The sequence below is a fragment of the Castanea sativa genome, chromosome 12 (assembly GCF_040712315.1).
Source record: "Castanea sativa cultivar Marrone di Chiusa Pesio chromosome 12, ASM4071231v1".
Classification (NCBI taxonomy): domain Eukaryota; kingdom Viridiplantae; phylum Streptophyta; class Magnoliopsida; order Fagales; family Fagaceae; genus Castanea; species Castanea sativa.
Window position 1 is genome coordinate 22606537 of NC_134024.1, and position 18394 is coordinate 22624930.

The following is an 18394-nucleotide window of genomic DNA, read 5'->3' on the forward strand; positions in this document are numbered from 1 at the left end:
CAAGTGTGAGGACTGGTGCAATCTTGTAGAACTGCATGAGTGAGAGCATGCAAAAGAGAAGAGACACATAGAGAGGGTAAGAGAAAATTGTGAGAGATATACAGTGAGAAAGAAAGCAGTGAGTGAAAAGAAAATGTGAGTTTTTTTTGCTCAAGTTGTATCTCTAAGTGTTGTAATCTTTATTTAATATAGTGAAATTATTCAGAATTTGTTCTATGATTTTTCCTTTCAAGGAAAAAGAGTTTTCACGTAAATATTTGTGTTTTTGTGTGGCTGTACTTCTACTGTGCTTGTTAAAATTTATTCACAGATATATAAAATTTCCCAACATTAATGACATGGTCCACATGAATTGCAACCACACTCAATCAGACATGACAAACTAAATTCACAAACTCTCGTATACTCACACAAACAACATTCCCAAAGCTCACCGACATAAATAAAACACTCACAAACACAAACAAACTCACTCATAAATCTCAAAGGTAATATATATGTAATACAATTGATGAATTAAAACTTCAAATCTGCATCCTTATATATCAATAATTCATCGTGTCGATCTTTATGCAATGGAATGGGCTGAACAAATAATGATGATAAACAATCCTTAGTTTCATGGTTTCCAACACCATGTCCATCTCCATACTGGTACATGCAATGGGCCGTCCTTACAATGTTGAATATAATTTCAATAAATGTTTTAGAGAAGGGAGAAGTCTTAGCTTGTTCTTCATTTATCTTCTTCCATATTGCACTAATCAAACAACTAATGTATTCGTGGGCATCTTCTTCACTAGCACCAGTTTCATTCATGTAACACTGGATTGATTTAGGGACATCACCTCGTTCTAACTCATACTGATTCAAAAAAAAAGACAAAAAGATCGTTAAGGGTTTAAATTAATAACTGTATGAAATTCTGGTTGATGAAACTCTTAGGATAGTGTGTTCTACATACTTCAGATGTTCCAAGATCATCTACAAGTCGTATAATCATTGATGACCAACGTAGTATGTTGGGGCATTCTTCGAAGAAATCTAAGGCTTCCTTTGTTATTGGATTTGTGGCTGAAAAATAAGTATCCAATAGTATAGTTGGCACTGATACTGATACCCATGCATTATCAAGGTATTCTTGAAGGCTAGGTGTATATCCATTATAGTACCACTTTGCTTCCAACAAATAAGCTCTACATAAATTTGTCCACTGAAATATTTATGAAGGAACAATAGATTAGAGCTAGTATAACATATCATGTGTTCAAGAAGAAGATATTAAAAGATTAGTATAGATGAATTTATAAGTCAAGGTCATACTGATTTTTTAAAATATTGAATGATGTGGAATCCTTGTTCCTTAAGTGTATCAAAAGCCATTTCATTAACTAAATTTTGTAGAGCAAGGAAACACATCTTCATATAATCTGGGAGCCCATCCATTGCATTGATATTCCAACTGAAATCACAAAAAGTTCACTTAAGTTGTTATGTCAAAGATATCTTTGAAGCATTTAAGGCCTATTTCTATTAATGCTAACCTCTCAACAGCATCCGTGAAGAGCTCAAGTTCATCCAAAGTGCCATACACATCATAAACATCATCTATTACCGTAATGATTAGATTTGCCTTTGTTGAGATTCTTCGAGAATAACCAAACTGAGGATGAAATGTACATCCCACTGTCCAGAAGAAATTCTCTGTCAGCCTATTTCTCACAAAGCTTAACTTTTCTCCCAGGCCAATGCTCCTCCACCACCTTTATTTGAAAGAAACAAGAGAAAGTCAATTTTCTTTTTATTTCAATGCATTTTCTAACCTCTCGAATCAGGTAAGTTAAACACTAGCTTTAATTTTAAAATTTAGGCTATAACTAATTTAATTATTTTTTATTTTTGCATGAGATTTGATTTTAATTTTAGTGTTTATCAGTTTATGCTTCAATTTCTATATAGTCATCCTTCTAACTTGGAAGTTCCAAGGGTCATCAATAAATATGTTTCCAATCAAGAATTATATATCAAATGCAGCTCAATTTATAGAATGAGAAATAACAAGCTTCTGACCTTGACACTTGTTTGAGATCTTCCTGGTGGGTTGCTTGCACCATGTTAAAATCCAGTTTTGCAAGCTTAAGCAAGATAGCGTTCATGTCTTCTTTGCTCCTATATACATCAATGAACCATCTCGCTTCCACTCTTAATAGCCTCCAATGTAGTGGAAGCTCCAAGGCATGGCTCACCATGGTAGAAAGATATTGATCATTTTTATGGTTGACAAATTCTTGGAGATGTTTTTTTGAGAATTCTCTTGCTTCATCCAAGCTATTCTCACCTTCTATCGAAAGGAATGAGGCTTCATACAACGATAGCATTCCCTTGGTATCATCACAAAGATATCTCTTAAAACTCCCTCCCTCCATGAAACTATTGAAAACTTCTGCACTCAGCAACCCAACAAACATTAAAGGGTGTTCTAAGGGCTCAAGAAGCATGTTATCAAGTATTGAATGTGTAATTATGATGTGTAACTTACTTTTTGAGTAATGTTATAGTTACAAATTATTTTATAATTTTTTTTTCTTATAAATTGTTGATGCAATAGGTGATTATTTGTACGTAAAAACTAATGTTAATAGTGGGCTCATGTAAGAATTTGTCACATCAACAATTTGTAAAAATATTTTAAAACAATTTGTAACTATAGCATTACTCACACTTTTTTATCCCATTAAAATGTATAGTCATCTAAGCAGTGGCGGCGCCATGTTAAGCTCAGGGTGTTCCCAGGAACACCCTGAACTGAACTGAAACAAAAAAAAATATATAATAATTATTATTTTTTTTATTTGTTTACCCTTAAAACAAAATCAGGAACACCCTCAAGCTACATTATGAACACCCTCAAATAAAAAAATTTATTTGTTCTTTCAAGCAAAAAAAAAACCAAAAAAAAAATTTTAAACTAAAATCTAAAAAAAAAAAAATTTGTAACAGAGCAAGCCCACAAAAAAGCCCAACATCAATCCTAAATGTAAAGCAAACCCAATCTAAAGAAAAAAAACAACCCAATAGACAGAGACGGAGATGGAGATATTGTTAGGAGGAGACACTTGACCCCTCCTAACAATATTATTGGCACTCTAAAAGGCCATAAAAAGAATTTATGGATCTAATCTATAAAAGAAAATTTAGCAAGCCCAAAAAATTTAGCACAACAACATAAATCACAAATAGCCCGGCCTTTCAAAAATTTAAAACAAAACTAATTTGTCATTCCATCAAAGATTTAAAAAACACAAACAAACAAATAAAACCCTAAGCCTAACCAAGAGACTCATCGGCTGATGGTTGAAGTAAAGCAGTGAAGGGAGTGTCAGCAGCAGCATGGTAGCAGCAGAACAGCCAGCCACGCCCCTAGCCCAAACTCACCCGATCTGGTATCTCTCTCTCTCTCTCTCTCTCTCTCTCTCATGAGCAAGTGAGCAACAAGCACACAAAAAAAAGCTCTTAAACTGTCTGATACAAAAGACAGAGAGAGAGAGAGTTCTTTCTCTTTTAAGAGACTTAAACAATGACTAAAAGAAAATGGTAGAAGTTTCTAGTGGAGGATTGATATCCTCCCATGTGTTGTGCTAGTTGAATTTTGTCTTTTTTTTTTTTTTGTGTGGTCTTTTTGTGCTTATATGAATAGCAGTTTTTTTAATGGTAAATAGTTATGTTTCTAGTGGTGGATTGATATCCTCCCACGTGTTGCACTCTATGAGTTGAATTTTGTCCTCTTTTTTTTTTTTTTTGCCTTTTTGTGCTTATATGAATAGTAGTTTTTTTATTGGTAAATAGTTATGGTTGTGTGGGAGTTGAGATATAATAAAGTTAGTGAATTGTAGTGTCGTGTTGTGTACATTGTGCAACAATGATTTTTTTTTTTTTTTTCCGTATGTGCATTTATTTCTCTGTTCATGATAGTGTATTAAGAATTTATTTAGTAACAGTTTCTTTAGCTGAAATTGAAAACTTTTTATTGAGGCATGAGTCTTGTTTGTTGAGTGGGGTGGGGGTGGATGGGTAAGGTGAGAAATTTGAATTGGGGGAAGTAACTGCACATGGGATGTGTGCTAGTGCAACTAATAAACAATAATTTAATTAACCAATAATTAATTAAGAGAAGCAACTAATAAATAATAATTAATAATTTAATCAACCAATATATTATAAAAGACAAACAAATTAAATTATGTTAGGCTAAACAACAATTAATAGTTTTATAATTAATGAAACAACAATATAACAAATTATTAGATTGTATAATTTATCCTTCTTAAGGAACACCTTGAGAAAAATTTCTGGAGCCGCCACTGCATCTAAGATTCATTGTGTACATGCCCACACAACATACACTCAAACAATCCAATCCAATCATATATGCACAATTTGGAGTATCAAAACTTAAACAGTCATATTGCCAATAGGAATGAATATGATCAATATAAAAATGAAACAAAATTTGAAAAACAAAAAAATGAAAATTTTGAAACGTAAAATCTCAAAATGAAAACAATTCAAAAAATAAGGGGGCAAAAGTGCACCGTAGTTTATAAACATTGGTTAGTAATAAATATTCGATCTATGAAATCAAAATTTTTCTTAATTACCTTCGGACACCTTATATCCATGTTGTCTAAGCAGTCGAAATTTAAGAGCTGTGGCATATAAATTCTCCTCCTTCCATGTATCACCACAATGATCATTGTTGTATAGAGCTTCCAAGATTCTCTTCATTTCACTCTCAAAGTGATAAGACAATCCTAGCCTTTGCAACGTATCCATCAGCTCCAGCTGGTCTAAAGGATCCACCGCTTTGTGAAGCATCATCCTCACTTGTTCCTTCAACTTGTTAGCTTGCCCTGTGTACTCTTCTCCCTACATCCACAATATTATAATTAACATGACCCCAGTGATCAGTTTCCAGTAATAATTCAAGTACTAGTAAACCTAACAATGAAAACAATACTATTATGGACGTACCAAGTATTCACTTCTCAGTGACTGGATGTAATCATAGTCCCAAATGGGAGGTTGGTAATTAGCCGATCGCCGAACAATATCAGTACTACTAGAAATTTTGTTGAAGACCTTGCACTGGACAGAACCAGGAACAATGTCACTTCTGCTTGTTACAAGTGATTTGAAATGGATGGGACCTCTAGATGGGAGAGCTGCTCTTGGGAATTTGCAAATAGGGAGTGAAGCAAGTAGGTTGAGAGCCATTGTCAAAGGCCTTTGATAAAGCTTATTATGGTTTTTTTTGGGTAAGTTACTACTTTGAAACATGTACGTTAGATATGTGAATTTATATAGGCTTGGGAGATTCTCATCCGTATTATAATTTATATCACTTTTAACATGTGTAATAAAAGTTCTGTCTTGGTGTGGGTAGTTGGACGTGGGTGTCTCTGGTCGGCTCCTCATCTACCGTCGGCTTGGAAAATTTTTTTTTATATATCTAAAATATTTTTTTATTAATTTAATTTACTTTTAAAAATGTTTTTATACACCTGATCACGACCCCAAAATCAAACAACAATACAAATCTGTTCAATTCAAAACAAAACAACAACACAAATCACAAATATATATTTTTTCTCTCTCTCTCACTGTCATGAGTTTCGACTCATCTCTCTTTTCTATTTGACTATTTCTGCGTCTCTGAATCTAAGAATAAATTAAGAATGAGTATTTGTGAGTTATGAGTATCTCTCATTTTATTATAAAAATTTAAGTTAGATATATGCCTTTATATATTGTTTGGGAAATTCTCTCCCGTTTATCTATCCATTATTATAATTTACAATTTTACATCATGTTTAACATGTGTAGTAGAAGTTTTATCTTAGTGTTGGTTTCGTTTAAGCTTTTTGGAAGTTTCTCACTTGTAAAATGAATTAGTATTTTGAGTATGATAATAAAAAACAATCATTTTATTATAATTTAAATTATATTGTACGTAAAAATAAATAAATAAATAAAGTAGAAGAAAAGAAACTATTAGCTTTTTTTTTTAATAAACAAAAGAAGCTTTTAGCTATGTCTTATATGTTAGAACTCGCATGTAATGGTTATCAACGTCAACGCTATATGTTGTGCAGGCATAGATGTGCCATGACATTCTTCAGTCCAGTGTATCAAAAAGTTCATTTTAGAGGAACTCTATTATTCAAACCTCAAAAGTTTGCAAATTTGACAATTATGATTAAATTTATGAATTAAAGTTAATTTAAAGAAAAATTTAATAGAATTATATTATTTATAAGTGGGTTCTAGTTAGCTCAATTGGTAAAAAAATTTTGATAGTTGAATAAGAGACCTTGAAATTCTCTCAAAAAAATATTACTTATAATAAATTATTTTAATTGTTTAATTAACATAATTATCTTTGTTTTAATAAATATATCTTTAAATTTTTTATACTTTTAGAGTTATAAAGCAACCCAACACCAAACAAATTTGAATTAAATTAGGTTTGATTTTTTCTTTCTAAATAAATTTTAAGTAAATTTCGCAGGTGTCTTTTCTCTAATTTGATTTATTTATTTACTTTTTTTTAGAATACTAAGTATTTTAATACACACATGGGGGGGGAATATTTTAAAGAAATTGACAGTGGTGTATATCCAAAAAGAATTAACTATTGGATACACAACATAGACATTAAACTTTTTTAATTCATACTCATTTTCCAATGTGAGATTAACCCACTTTTTTTTTTTGGCAAATACTAAGTATTTACTAATTCTTTTTAAAATATGTCTTTTATATATATATATATATATATATATATATATATATATATATATATATATATATATATATGCCTTTTCACAAGCTTTTTGATTTATTGCATGGATTAATGACTAATAATAATTATGTGTTTTTTTTTTTGTTAAAAGACTAATAATAATATAATTGAAGTAGAAGCTCAATAAATGATTAAGTTTCTTTTTTAAGTAAGCAAGTGAACCTTCTCTAATTGTTGTACGATGTCCCTCAATTTCTTTTATTTTATTTTTATAGAATTGGGTGTCCCTTAATTTTAAGAAAGAGTTTGTAATTTTTTTTTTAAGGAAAAATTACACTTTATCATCCTAAACTATTCACCATATTACACATTTCACCCTCAACTTTTGTTTGAATGCACATTCTTCATATTAAATTATAACTCTTGTTATACTTTGCACCTCAACGTTAAGTTTGCTGTTAACGTAAATGGAAGTTCAAAATTTATGATGCAAAATATAATTAAGATCATAATTTAGGGTGGTAAACTTAATTTCTTTTTTATTTTTAAGGGATTGAGAAGATGAGTAATATGGCCTTTTCAAATGGTGTTATACTTTTCCATCTAAGTTGGCAGTAAATTTGATATTAGGGTGCAAAGTGTAATTAAGATCATAGTTTAGAGGTGCAAAACGTGCATTCAATAAGTTTTAGATGTAAAGTATAATTGGAGTATAGTTTAGAGTAATAAAATTTAACTTTTTTAAGCTAAATTTTATTATTTTTATATTTCTTGAGAACTGATTAGAAACTTTCATTAAAAAACGAACCAAAAAAAAAAAAAACATATAAATCTCAGGCTTAACTACATGCAGTTAGCCAAGGAAAAAAGCTACTCCAAGTGCAGGAAAAAACACCACAACACTAGACCCCACCCATAGAGCAGCTAACTAAACCACGGAGCACGCTAAACTCTTGACAGCATCAGCCTTTGGTATTCATCTAACAGCCTGTAAGCCCCATTTAGGATAGAACTGGGATGAACTTGTTTCTGCTCAAAGCAAAACTTGTTACGAGCATTCCAAATCGACCATGCCAGGATAGCCCACCGCTCCAGATCACACGAGTCCAAAGTCCTAGCCATTTGTCCAAATAATAAGAAGAGGTCACGTGCCTCATTAGAGCATTTTTGTATTTTCCCCTTAACCAGAGCCCATACGTTCTTAGCTAGAGAACACTCCCATAAAGCTAAAGTTTATTATTGAGTGCTCATCGACGTGTATTCCAATTATAATATCGACAGAACAATCCAAGAGCCTGTACTACCATGAAATAATATCTAAATTTTTTAATGAAGAAATCTTTAGTGGCTAATTGCATTGTCACATAGATAATGATAATGAGTACGCAACAATCACGTTTTAATTTAGTTTTTACTTCTCTGTCAATTGTTAATATTTTAATTCCCCATTCAAAGCTCATGGGTCCACTATACTAACTAGTACGAACAAAGATTTTGGTTACAATTAGATGAATTGGTAATAAGAATTTTGAGATTCGATTCAAATGGACGTTGTTAAATAGAATAATTATGAAATTTCTAAATTTGTAAGATGCAAACATAGAGAAAAATATGTGCTAAAGAAAACAATTATATAAGACAATATATACGTTGTTTGGCAATTTGCCAACATCCATAGAGTTGTAAGGATTCACTATTTTCAAGAAAAAATACAAGATACGCCAGTACAGTTTTCTCTCTAAAAAACTACATAAAACTCTAATCTCCAAAATAACTGTTTTTCTATCTTGCGCACAGGATTGACATTAGGCTACCACTACGGCTTGGGCCAATTAGGCCAAGCCTCCGCTCCATAGTTTAAGCCTTAGAAAATCTCCTATTAAAAACTGTAACAATATTATTTTGAGTCAGGTCAAAATTTAGATAAAAAACAACTAGGTTCTACAAAGCCCAATAGGCGTCTTATGTTATAACTATCTTTTTTATAATTAAAAAAAAAACTTAGAAATTCAAAAATAAATTAAAAAGATAAAAAGAAGGATAAAATATAAATCTTGGAAGAGGGGTAAAGTGATAAATCGGGACACAAGTAGAATAAATATTTTTATTAACCATTCAAAGAAATATCTTAAATCTATGTTGGGTAGGAAAATCTTTTTTTGAGAAAAACTGTGTACCAAACGTAGACTCTCTCAATTATTCCATAGATTTAGTCTATGTCTAATCAATAGACTTTGTCTCAATTATTACATATACGGGTTATGTTAACATATGCTCTAAGGGCATATATTTATAAACCAAATTAAAAAACTTTTCATGAAAAAATAAAAAAAAGTTACTAACTTTTTTTGACAAATTTTTCTATTTTCTATAAAATATTTTTAAAAATGAATGATTAATGTATACTCTAACCGGACTCTATATTTACAAATATTCATTATAGATAGGTACTAAAAACGAGATCCCAACCCCAACAACAACTACATGGTCTTTCCCTAGACATTGGTTAAGTTGTGATTGTGAGCAAGATTGAAGGAATTATTGGGAACATCTTAAGATCAGCATGTTGTCCAAGTGTTTTTGTTTTTTTGGGCTAGGCTAATCAACCTAGTACTAGCTAAGAAACTTGAGTACTTTAGTGCGGTATAGAAGAAATATGTAACAAACAGTCAACAAGAAAGTGAAAAAGAAAAAAATGGAAATGGCTCTAATTTTGGATAAGTTGGCACAAACTACATGAGCCTCCATTTTTTCTAATTTTATATTTTTTTATTAATATTTTTTTTGGAGAAGCTATTAATATTTATTAATTACATATAAATTATATATCAATTTTTTAAGAGCTTTTTATAAGCTTTATAATTCAAATAATTGACACTTTTCAATCTTTTTAAAAAAATATTTAAAGTTTAAATTCTTCCACCTCAATTATTAAATTATCAAAAATAATGATATAATTAAAGTAGAACCTCAATAATCGACTAAAGTTTTTTTATTTAAAGCTTAAGTTTGTAATTGAGTATTCAACTCATTTATTTTTTTATGGCAACGATTCCGACCCCAAAGTATCTATGGTGCCTGTCCTACTCCAATGTCCTACCATGTGAAATTACCTAGCTACTGTAGCTAGCGATAAAGCTGCCAATGGCAATACAATATCACTTTGATAATGAGGACACAACAATCATTCAGCAAAAGGGTAAATGAATGAGTACAACGCAACAACCAAAACTTCTATTAAATATAATTTTCAACAAATATCCACTTCCACTTAACCTTCCACATTGTTTCATTAAACAATTTCATCATTGTTTCCATGTTTAAAGCAATCTTGTTACCTCCAACCAATCTTGCAGGTGCGGCAGAGCAAGAAAATTTTTGAAGGGGCCAAGCTAAATACTATAACAATTTATATATATATATATATATATAAAAAGAGTATTACTGTTGTATAATTAACTTTATGTAAAAATGCAAAATTGACTCTCTAACTTTCATAGTTTTTCATTTCAGTCCTCTAACTTTTATTTTTGTCAATTCAGTCCTTTAACTTTCAATTTTTTGTCAATTCAAGGTTCCGTTATTGTTTTGTTACTTTTGCCGTCAGACCCACTAAAACGACGCCATTTTGGTTGTGTGTGTGTGTGTGTGTGTTTTTTTTTTTTTTTTAATTCGGAATTAAAAAATGAAAAAAAAAAAAAAAAAAACACACACACACACACATTAAGGGGAACAACCAATACAATAAGGGGAACCACCAATTTCTCAAACCCAACTCTCTCTCTCTCTCTCTCTCAAAAATTATCACTAACACAATACAATACACATCACAGCCACCATTTTTTCTTCCTCTTGATTTGGCGGAAAAGTTGCCGCTAACGCTTCCCATTTCGAACAACGCGTTATCAAAAGCATTACCTCACAAAAAACCCAAAAACCAGTCCGAGTTTCTGGACCGCAAGAACTCGTTCAACTCAGCGATTCTTCAACCCATTCTCCACCACCACCCTTGCATCTGGATCCTCCTCTCAATCCTCTCCGTTCAGGTCCTCCTCCTCACTTTCCGCTCTGTCCCTCTCTCGCTCTCTCTTCATTCAGTGCTTTTTATTTATTTATTTATTTTAATTTCTTTGTATTCGTTTCTTTGATGATTGGAATTTGGTTTGAAAAACTTATGATTTCTCTTTTGTTGAATACTGTTATGATATATGATTTTTATTCTTTAGGTTGAGAACCATATGAGTTATGTTGTAACTGGGTTTTCTTTTGATTTCAGGGAAGGGGAACGACGACATCGTTCCTCTTATTGTTTTTTTTTCTAATTTTTCTTATTTTAATTCCAAATTAAAATATAAAAAAAACACAACCAAAACGGCTTCATTTTAGTGGGTCTGACGGCAGAAGTAACAGAACAGTAACAAAGCCTTGAATTGACAAAAAATTGAAAGTTAGAATACTAAACAACAATTAATAATTTTATAATTAATAAAATAACAATATAACAAATTATAGTTTATAAAAAACAAACAAATTAATGAAACAGCTAAACAACAATAATTAATAATTTTATTAATATTTTAAATGAACTTATAGTTTATTGTTTATTCTTTTGTTAGAATTATGGACAAATATTTGATAAGAAAATCACGTAAAAGGCAATTGTAAACTTTATGTATTTGCGTGTGTTTTGATTGTTGTTGTTGTCAATATACAAAATTTTCTTTTTATTAGATTGTGTAATTTATACTTGTTGAGGAACATCCTGAAAAAAATTCCTGGAGCCGCCACTAAACTTGTCCCACCCTCCCTTAAAAGTTATCATGGTTTTTGAGTGAATTTGTAGTGTGCCTTTGCTTCTTAAAAAAAACAAAATTATCTTCTTTTTTTTTTTTTTTTGCTACTACAAATGAAATTTTCAAAAAGCTACCCATGGCCCCCCTCTAGCTCTGCCATTTTGCACTAGACATATTTTTCTGGTGAACTTGACCAAACTTTGAGATTTAATACCAATTTGTTGTGATTTAAGGCTAGAGGAATCACTTTCACACGAATTTAAAAAAAAAAAAAAAAAAAATCACTCATGAGAACAATATCTAACATGGCTTGACTGACTCCAAGCCTATGTCCACATACAACGCCAACTAAAATTCACAATCAATGATATGGATTACAACCGCACTCAATTAAAACCTCACAAACAATCACAAAAGTCTCATAGAAACAAACTTAATCACAAATCTCAAAGGTAGTATGTAATACAATGATGAGTTAAAATTTCAAGTCTACATCCTTATATATCAATCATTCATCATTTTCATCTTTATATGATGGAATGGGCTGAACAAATAATGATACTAAACGATCCTTAGTTTCATGGTTTCCAACACCGTGCCCATCTCCATACTGGTATATGCATTGGGCCATCCTTCCAAGGTTGAATGCAATTTCAATAAATGTTTCAGACAAGGGAGAAGTCGCAGCTCGTTCTTTATTCATCTTCTTCCATGTTGCACTAATCAAACACCTAATGTATTCACGAGCATCTTCTTCGCTAGCACCAGTTTCATTCATGTAACATTGGATTGATTTAGGAACATCGCCTCTTTTTAATTCATCCTGATATAAAAATAATAATAAAAGATTGTGAGGGTTTGTGAATTATATGAAACGAAAGTCATGTTGATGAAACTCTTAAGATAGTGTGGTCTACATACTGTAGATGTTCCGAGATCATCTGCTAATCTCAAAATCATTGATGACAAACGAACTATGTTGGGGTACTCTTCCAAGCAATCTAGGGCTTCCTTTGTTATCGGATTTGTGTAGGAAAAATAAGCATGCAATAGTATAGTTGGTGCTGCAATTGAAAAACATGCATTCTCAAGGTATTCTTCAAGTCTTGGTGTATACCCGCTATAGTACCACTTTGCCTCCAACAAATAAGCTTTACACAAATCTGCCCACTGAAAAATTTATGGTGGAACAATAAATTTAAGGTAGTATAACACACCATGTGTTCAAGAAGAAAATGTTAAGGATTAATATAGATGGATTTAGAAGTCAATTGCATACCGTTTTTTTAAAATATCGAATGCTGTGGAATTCTTGTTCCTTTAGTATATCAAAAGCCATTTCATTAACTGAATTGTATAAAGCAAGGAAACATATCTTCATATAATTTGGGAGCCCATCCATTGCATTGATATCCCACCTGGAATCACAAAGAGCACACTTAAGTCTTTATGTCAAAGATAGCTTTGAAGCATTTGAGCCGTATTGTCATTAATACCAACCTCTCAATAGCGTCCGTGAAGAGCTCAAGTTCATCTAAAGTTCCATACACATCATAAATATCATCTAATACTGTAATGAGTACATTGACCTTTGATGAGATTCTCCTACAATATCCAAAGTGAGGATGAAATGTACACCCCACTGTCCAGAAGAAACTCTCTGTCATCCTATCCCTCACATAGCTCAACTTTTCTGCAATGCCAGTGCTCCTCCACCACCTTTAGTTGAAGGAAAAAAAAAATCAATTTTCTTTTTATATTGATGCATACTTAACATTTTGAATTAGGTAAGTTAAACATAGCATAACTTTTAAAACTTAGGCTATAACTAATTTAATTATGAGGGCCCGCATGTGCCTTAGGTGAGTTACACAACTGCTTAAGCCCCAAATTTTAATCAATAGGATATGAGTATCAATTAAACCTTCAAATATTAGTCAATAAATAAAAAAATATTTTTTTAAAAAGAGAAAAATTTATTAAAAAAAAAAATCTTCGTATGATGACAGACTCTCCGTTTCCTCTGTGAGAGTTTTAGAGGGTAGAACATGTAATCTCTCTCAAAGAAGCTGAAAATTCTCTCTCTCTCTCACTCTCTCAACAAAGCAAATCAAAAGACCGAAAAGAAAATTAAAAATAATTCCAAACCTTATAGCTTACGTTCATACCTTTCTCTCTTCTTCTTCTTTTCTTTTCTTTTTTTTAAATCGAGTTTCAACATTTTAATATATAGTAGTCTACAATCAGATATTTTTCATTTTTAAGTAATATTGCAGTTGTTATTGAAAAATTAAGTTTTATAAAAAGAAAACATCAAATAAATATATGACTAATTACTAATAAATAAATTTATAATCAAAATTTAATTAGAAATATCAAAAATATTATAGTTGGCAACTTGACATAACCTTAACACAAAGATTTAATTACTAATTTTTATATTAATGAACTGATATTTAAATATATAAATTGCTCCAATTTAATTTTCGTCTTAGGCCCCATGATATATAGGATCGACCCAGTAAATTATTTGTTCAAGTTTCCATTAAATTTTATTTTAATTTTAGTATTTATTAGTTTATGCTTCAATTCCTATATAATATTCCTCCCAAGGGTCCTTAATGTGTAAAATATTTTATAAATGAAGAGTTATACATCAAATGAAGCTCAAATTAAAAAATCAAAATTAACAAGCTCTTTACCTTGACACTTGTTTGAGATCTTCTTGGTGGGTTGCTTGGACCATGTTGAAATCTAGTTCTGCAAGCTTAAGCAAGGTAGGGTTCATATCTTCTTTGCTCCTATATACATCAATGAACCATCTCGCTTCCACCCTTAGTATCCTCCAATGTAGTGGAAGCTCCAAAGCATGGCTCACTACAGTAGAAAGATTTTGATCTTTATTCTGCTTCACAAATTCTTGGAGATGTTTTTTTGAGAAATCTCTTGCTTCCTCCAAGATATTTTCACCTTCTATCGAAAGGAATGAAGCTTCATACAAGGCTAGCATTCCCTTGGTATCATCACAAAGACATGCCTTGAAACTTCCTCTCTCCATGAAACTATTGAAAACTTCTACACGTGGCAACCCAACAGTGATTAACAGGTATTTAAAGGGTACAAGAAGCAAGTTATTGAATATTAAATGTTTAATTATAAGGTGTAATTTGATTTTTTTTTAATTAAACTTTATTTATTATTCATTGGTACACCTAAACAATCTCAAGGAAGTTGTATATATTTATTTTGTTGTTATTTGTGTAAGAGCTAACATTAGTAGGAATAGTAAAAAATGACATGTCAATCAAGAAAGTAACAAAGAATACAACTTCGGATAGAATAGAATGACGAAAATAATATATGTGGTTAACCTTGATTACCCTGTTAGGATCATAGCCTACCCTAAAAAATTTGAGACCAAAGCATGGTTGTTGTTGTATTTGTGTGTTGGTTAACTTTAATCTATAAAAATGATGTATACACACAGACACACATACCTTAATTTGTGCACATTTGGGATTTCTATTAAAAACTTAACTAAAATACAATTTTGACTATTAAAGTTTGTAACTGTTTTCATTTTGACCCTTTACATTTCCAAATTTTCATTTTGGAAATATATTTTTTATATTTTTATATTAGCCATGTAATCTATTTCCATTAGCAATTTGACCATCCACTATACATACATACATATACATATATATATATATATATATATATATATATAGACACACACGAGTCCAAATCTTCTGTCTCACTTTTCCTACTCCACTCTATACTCCACCAATAAAAACTTGTCACGTGTTCTCTTAATTAATTAAATACTATCATTATTGACTCATTAATGCTACCTTTATTAATTAACAGTAGTATTTAATTAATTAGGTGAACACGTGGCAAGTTTTTATTGGTGGAGTATAGAGTGAAGCAGGAAAAGTAAGACAGAAGATTTTGACTCCACACACACACCCATGCACGTCATACCAATTAGAGTCCAAGGACTTTTGGGCTCCCACGATCCAACCCACTAAGGGCCATACGTTCTCTTGTGAGACCTACCCATCACCCTAGCGGGCAAAGTGGGCTTTGATACCATTTTATCATAACAAGAGAAAAGTTCTAGTTATATCTGCGATCCGATTACACCCCAAAATGACCATAATCAAGTTACATTTGTGATTCATTGTGGTTATTTATAAATGCAACACACAAGATCTACCTAGTAAACATCTAATGTAGGACTTAAAGAACACTTAACCAATCCAATTCAATCAAATTCGCAAAATTTAGGGTATCACATCTTAATGGTTAGATTATTAATAGAAGTGGACAGCATGAACAATATAAAAACAGTATAAAATATAAAAGACAAAAGTAAAAATAAAAAGTAAAAAATTGAATCCTAAAATAAGGGTCAAATGTGCACTATAATTCAAAAACATTGGTTAGTTATAACTTATAAATATCGACCTGTGACTTCAATTTATTTCCTTATTACCTTCGGACACACTATATCCATGTTGCCTAAACAGACGAAATTTAAGAGCTGTGGCATATAAATTCTCCTTCCACAAATCACCACCATGATTATTATTGTATAGACCTTCCAGGATTCTCTTCATTTTACTCTCAAAGTGATAAGACAATCCTAGTCTTTGCAAGGTATCTATCAGCTCCAATTGCTCTAAAGGATCCATCACTTTGTGAAGCATCATCCTCACTTGTTCCTTCAACTTGTTAACTTGCCCTGTGTACTCTTCTCCCTACATCACAATATTGTAATTAGGGTTTTACTAATGTGTACTCTTAGGCATATATATATATATAAAAGTAAACAATTTTAGGAAATTTTTTATAGAAAAATGAAAAAATTACCGACTTTTGTGAAAACTTTTTCAATTCTCTATAAAATGTTTTCAAAAATAGATGATTAAGGTGTGCCTTTAAGACATACAATAACCGGATCCTTATAATTAACATGAGTCCATTTCCAAGAATAATTCAAGTACTAGCAAATCTAACAATGAAATAACAATACTATATATTACGTACCAGGTATTCACTTCTTAGTGACTGAATGTAATCATAGTCCCAAATGGGAGGTTGGTAATCAGCCGTTCGCCGAACAATATCAGTACTAGTACTACTTGAAATTTTGCTGGAAACCTTGCATTGGACAGGACCAGAAACAAGGTCACTTTTGCTTGTTACTAGTGATTTGAGATGGATGGGACCTATAGATGGGAAAGCTGCTATTGGGAAATTGCAAGTAGGGAGTGAAAGAAGTAGGTTGAGAGCCATTGACAAAGGCCTAATTTGATGAAGGTTGATATGGGATTTTGGCAGTCGATTACTTGGATTTATATATTGCTTGGGAAATTCTCTCATCCGAATATCTATTCATTATTTATTATTATAATTTACATCACGTTCAACATGTGGTAAAGTTAAAAGTTCTGAATTACTATATGATCTACCGACATCCGGATCCTCTACATTTCCCTTTGAAATGGAGAGTATCCATTTGAGGGTCAGGATTTGTTTAAAAATCATCAAGGGTCAAAATGATGCCACCTCAATTAAAATGTAAACTCACAGTTAACTATAGTTAAAGACTTAAACTAGAGGGTTACAAAAGTCACTGGAAAACAAAAGACACCTTTTAGGAGGAAAAAGAGAAACAGAGCCACATCTCTGTTTACTCACCGGACAAGCTACTGGAAAACAAAAAACAAAAAATTTAGGAGGGAAAACTGAAAACAAAACGTGCACAAAACAGAGGCTCAAAGAACAACCACATCTCTATAACCTCATCTCCGTTTTTTGTAGAATGGTTCAAAGAAATGTGTGTGTGTTATATACCATCGGAGCAATTGTTGTTGTTGTTGCTGGGGAGAGAGTCTCTGTGATCGGGTGGAGGTTTAGGCATGAACACGGACTTATCCTTGCCGTTGATCAACGAAGGTCTGGAGGTGGACGGCGAGGATCGCTCGAGCTGCTTATCAACCACCCAAACCTGCTGCCGCCGGTCTCTATTGCTTTCTTAATGCCGACGAGATCTTTTCCTATCACCATGCCACCGATTTCTCAACCCATCTTGGTGTGATTTTGTGGTTGATTTTGGGTGGTTGTGGGTTGAGATTTTGTGGGTTGCTGCTGGGTTTTGGGTGGTGCAGTGGTGGCATGGAGGTTGTGGGCTGTGGGTCACATGGGTTGTGGGTTTTGTGGGTCGGTTGATGCTGGGTTGTGGGTTTTTGTGGTGGTGGTGGTGTAGAACAGAGAAAGAGAGGTGGCCGGTTGTGGGATTTGGTGGGAGTACGGCGGTGTAGATCGGCCTGCCTGGTGTAGCTCGGCCTGGAGAGGGGAGATCGGCCTGCCCAGTTTGGTGGTTCGGTGGGTTTGCTGCGATGATCGGTGGGTTAGGTGCTGTTTGGGTCAGATTTAGGTGGTGGGTTTCGGTTCTTGCTGGTTTGGTTGCTGTATCAGATGGGTTTGGTGAGAGGGCCTCTAGTTTAAGTGTTTAACCATAGTTAAGTGTGGTTTTGGGTTAAGTTATGATGTGGCACATTTTTGAGCGTTAATCATTTTCAAAATGATCCTGACCGTGAAATGGACACTCTCCATTTCCCTTTGAAATGGAGAGGATTCTGATCTCTTGTATAGGCACATCTGATCTCATCTATGCTATCAGTGGTATATAGGCCTGTCCACGGGTTGGGTTTGTGCCCAACCCGGAACCGACCCGATCCTGTTGGGTTGCAGAACGAAAGACCTGTCGCCGACCGTGAAACACCAC

General features: G+C 32.4%; 2 protein-coding genes across 2 annotated transcripts; both read right to left on the reverse strand.

Annotated features, from left to right (window-relative positions):
- Positions 1-283: 283 nt before the first annotated feature.
- On the reverse strand, positions 284-5337 carry LOC142618833 (myrcene synthase, chloroplastic-like). The gene is made up of 7 exons (XM_075791870.1): positions 5032-5337; positions 4659-4926; positions 2071-2443; positions 1545-1763; positions 1324-1462; positions 965-1213; positions 284-864 (listed from the first exon to the last, which is right to left on the reverse strand). The coding sequence occupies exons 1-7, from the start codon at positions 5335-5337 to the stop codon at positions 517-519; spliced, it is 1902 nt and encodes a 633-aa protein (XP_075647985.1). The 3' UTR covers positions 284-516.
- Positions 5338-11944: 6607 nt separating this feature from the next.
- On the reverse strand, positions 11945-16945 carry LOC142619814 (myrcene synthase, chloroplastic-like). Its single transcript, XM_075793106.1, has 7 exons — positions 16651-16945; positions 16097-16361; positions 14298-14670; positions 13096-13314; positions 12875-13013; positions 12517-12765; positions 11945-12418 (listed from the first exon to the last, which is right to left on the reverse strand). The coding sequence occupies exons 1-7, from the start codon at positions 16897-16899 to the stop codon at positions 12104-12106; spliced, it is 1809 nt and encodes a 602-aa protein (XP_075649221.1). The 5' UTR covers positions 16900-16945; the 3' UTR covers positions 11945-12103.
- Positions 16946-18394: the final 1449 nt, after the last annotated feature.

What these genes read in the sequence shown, in the direction of transcription:
- LOC142619814 (XM_075793106.1), bottom strand. Translation starts at nt 16,899, where the DNA reads ATGGCTCTCAACCTACTTCTTTCACTCCCTACTTGCAATTTCCCAATA. An exon ending in GATCTCAAACAAGTGTCAAG is followed by an intron (nt 13,315 to 14,297) that starts GTAAAGAGCTTG and finishes CTTCAACTAAAG; the next exon opens with GTGGTGGAGGAGCACTGGCA. An exon ending in TTCGATATTTTAAAAAAACG is followed by an intron (nt 12,766 to 12,874) that starts GTATGCAATTGA and finishes TAAATTTTTCAG; the next exon opens with TGGGCAGATTTGTGTAAAGC.
- LOC142618833 (XM_075791870.1), bottom strand. Translation starts at nt 5,337, where the DNA reads ATGTTTCAAAGTAGTAACTTACCCAAAAAAAACCATAATAAGCTTTAT. An exon ending in CACTGAGAAGTGAATACTTG is followed by an intron (nt 4,927 to 5,031) that starts GTACGTCCATAA and finishes TTGTGGATGTAG; the next exon opens with GGAGAAGAGTACACAGGGCA. An exon ending in TGGATATAAGGTGTCCGAAG is followed by an intron (nt 2,444 to 4,658) that starts GTAATTAAGAAA and finishes TGCTGAGTGCAG; the next exon opens with AAGTTTTCAATAGTTTCATG.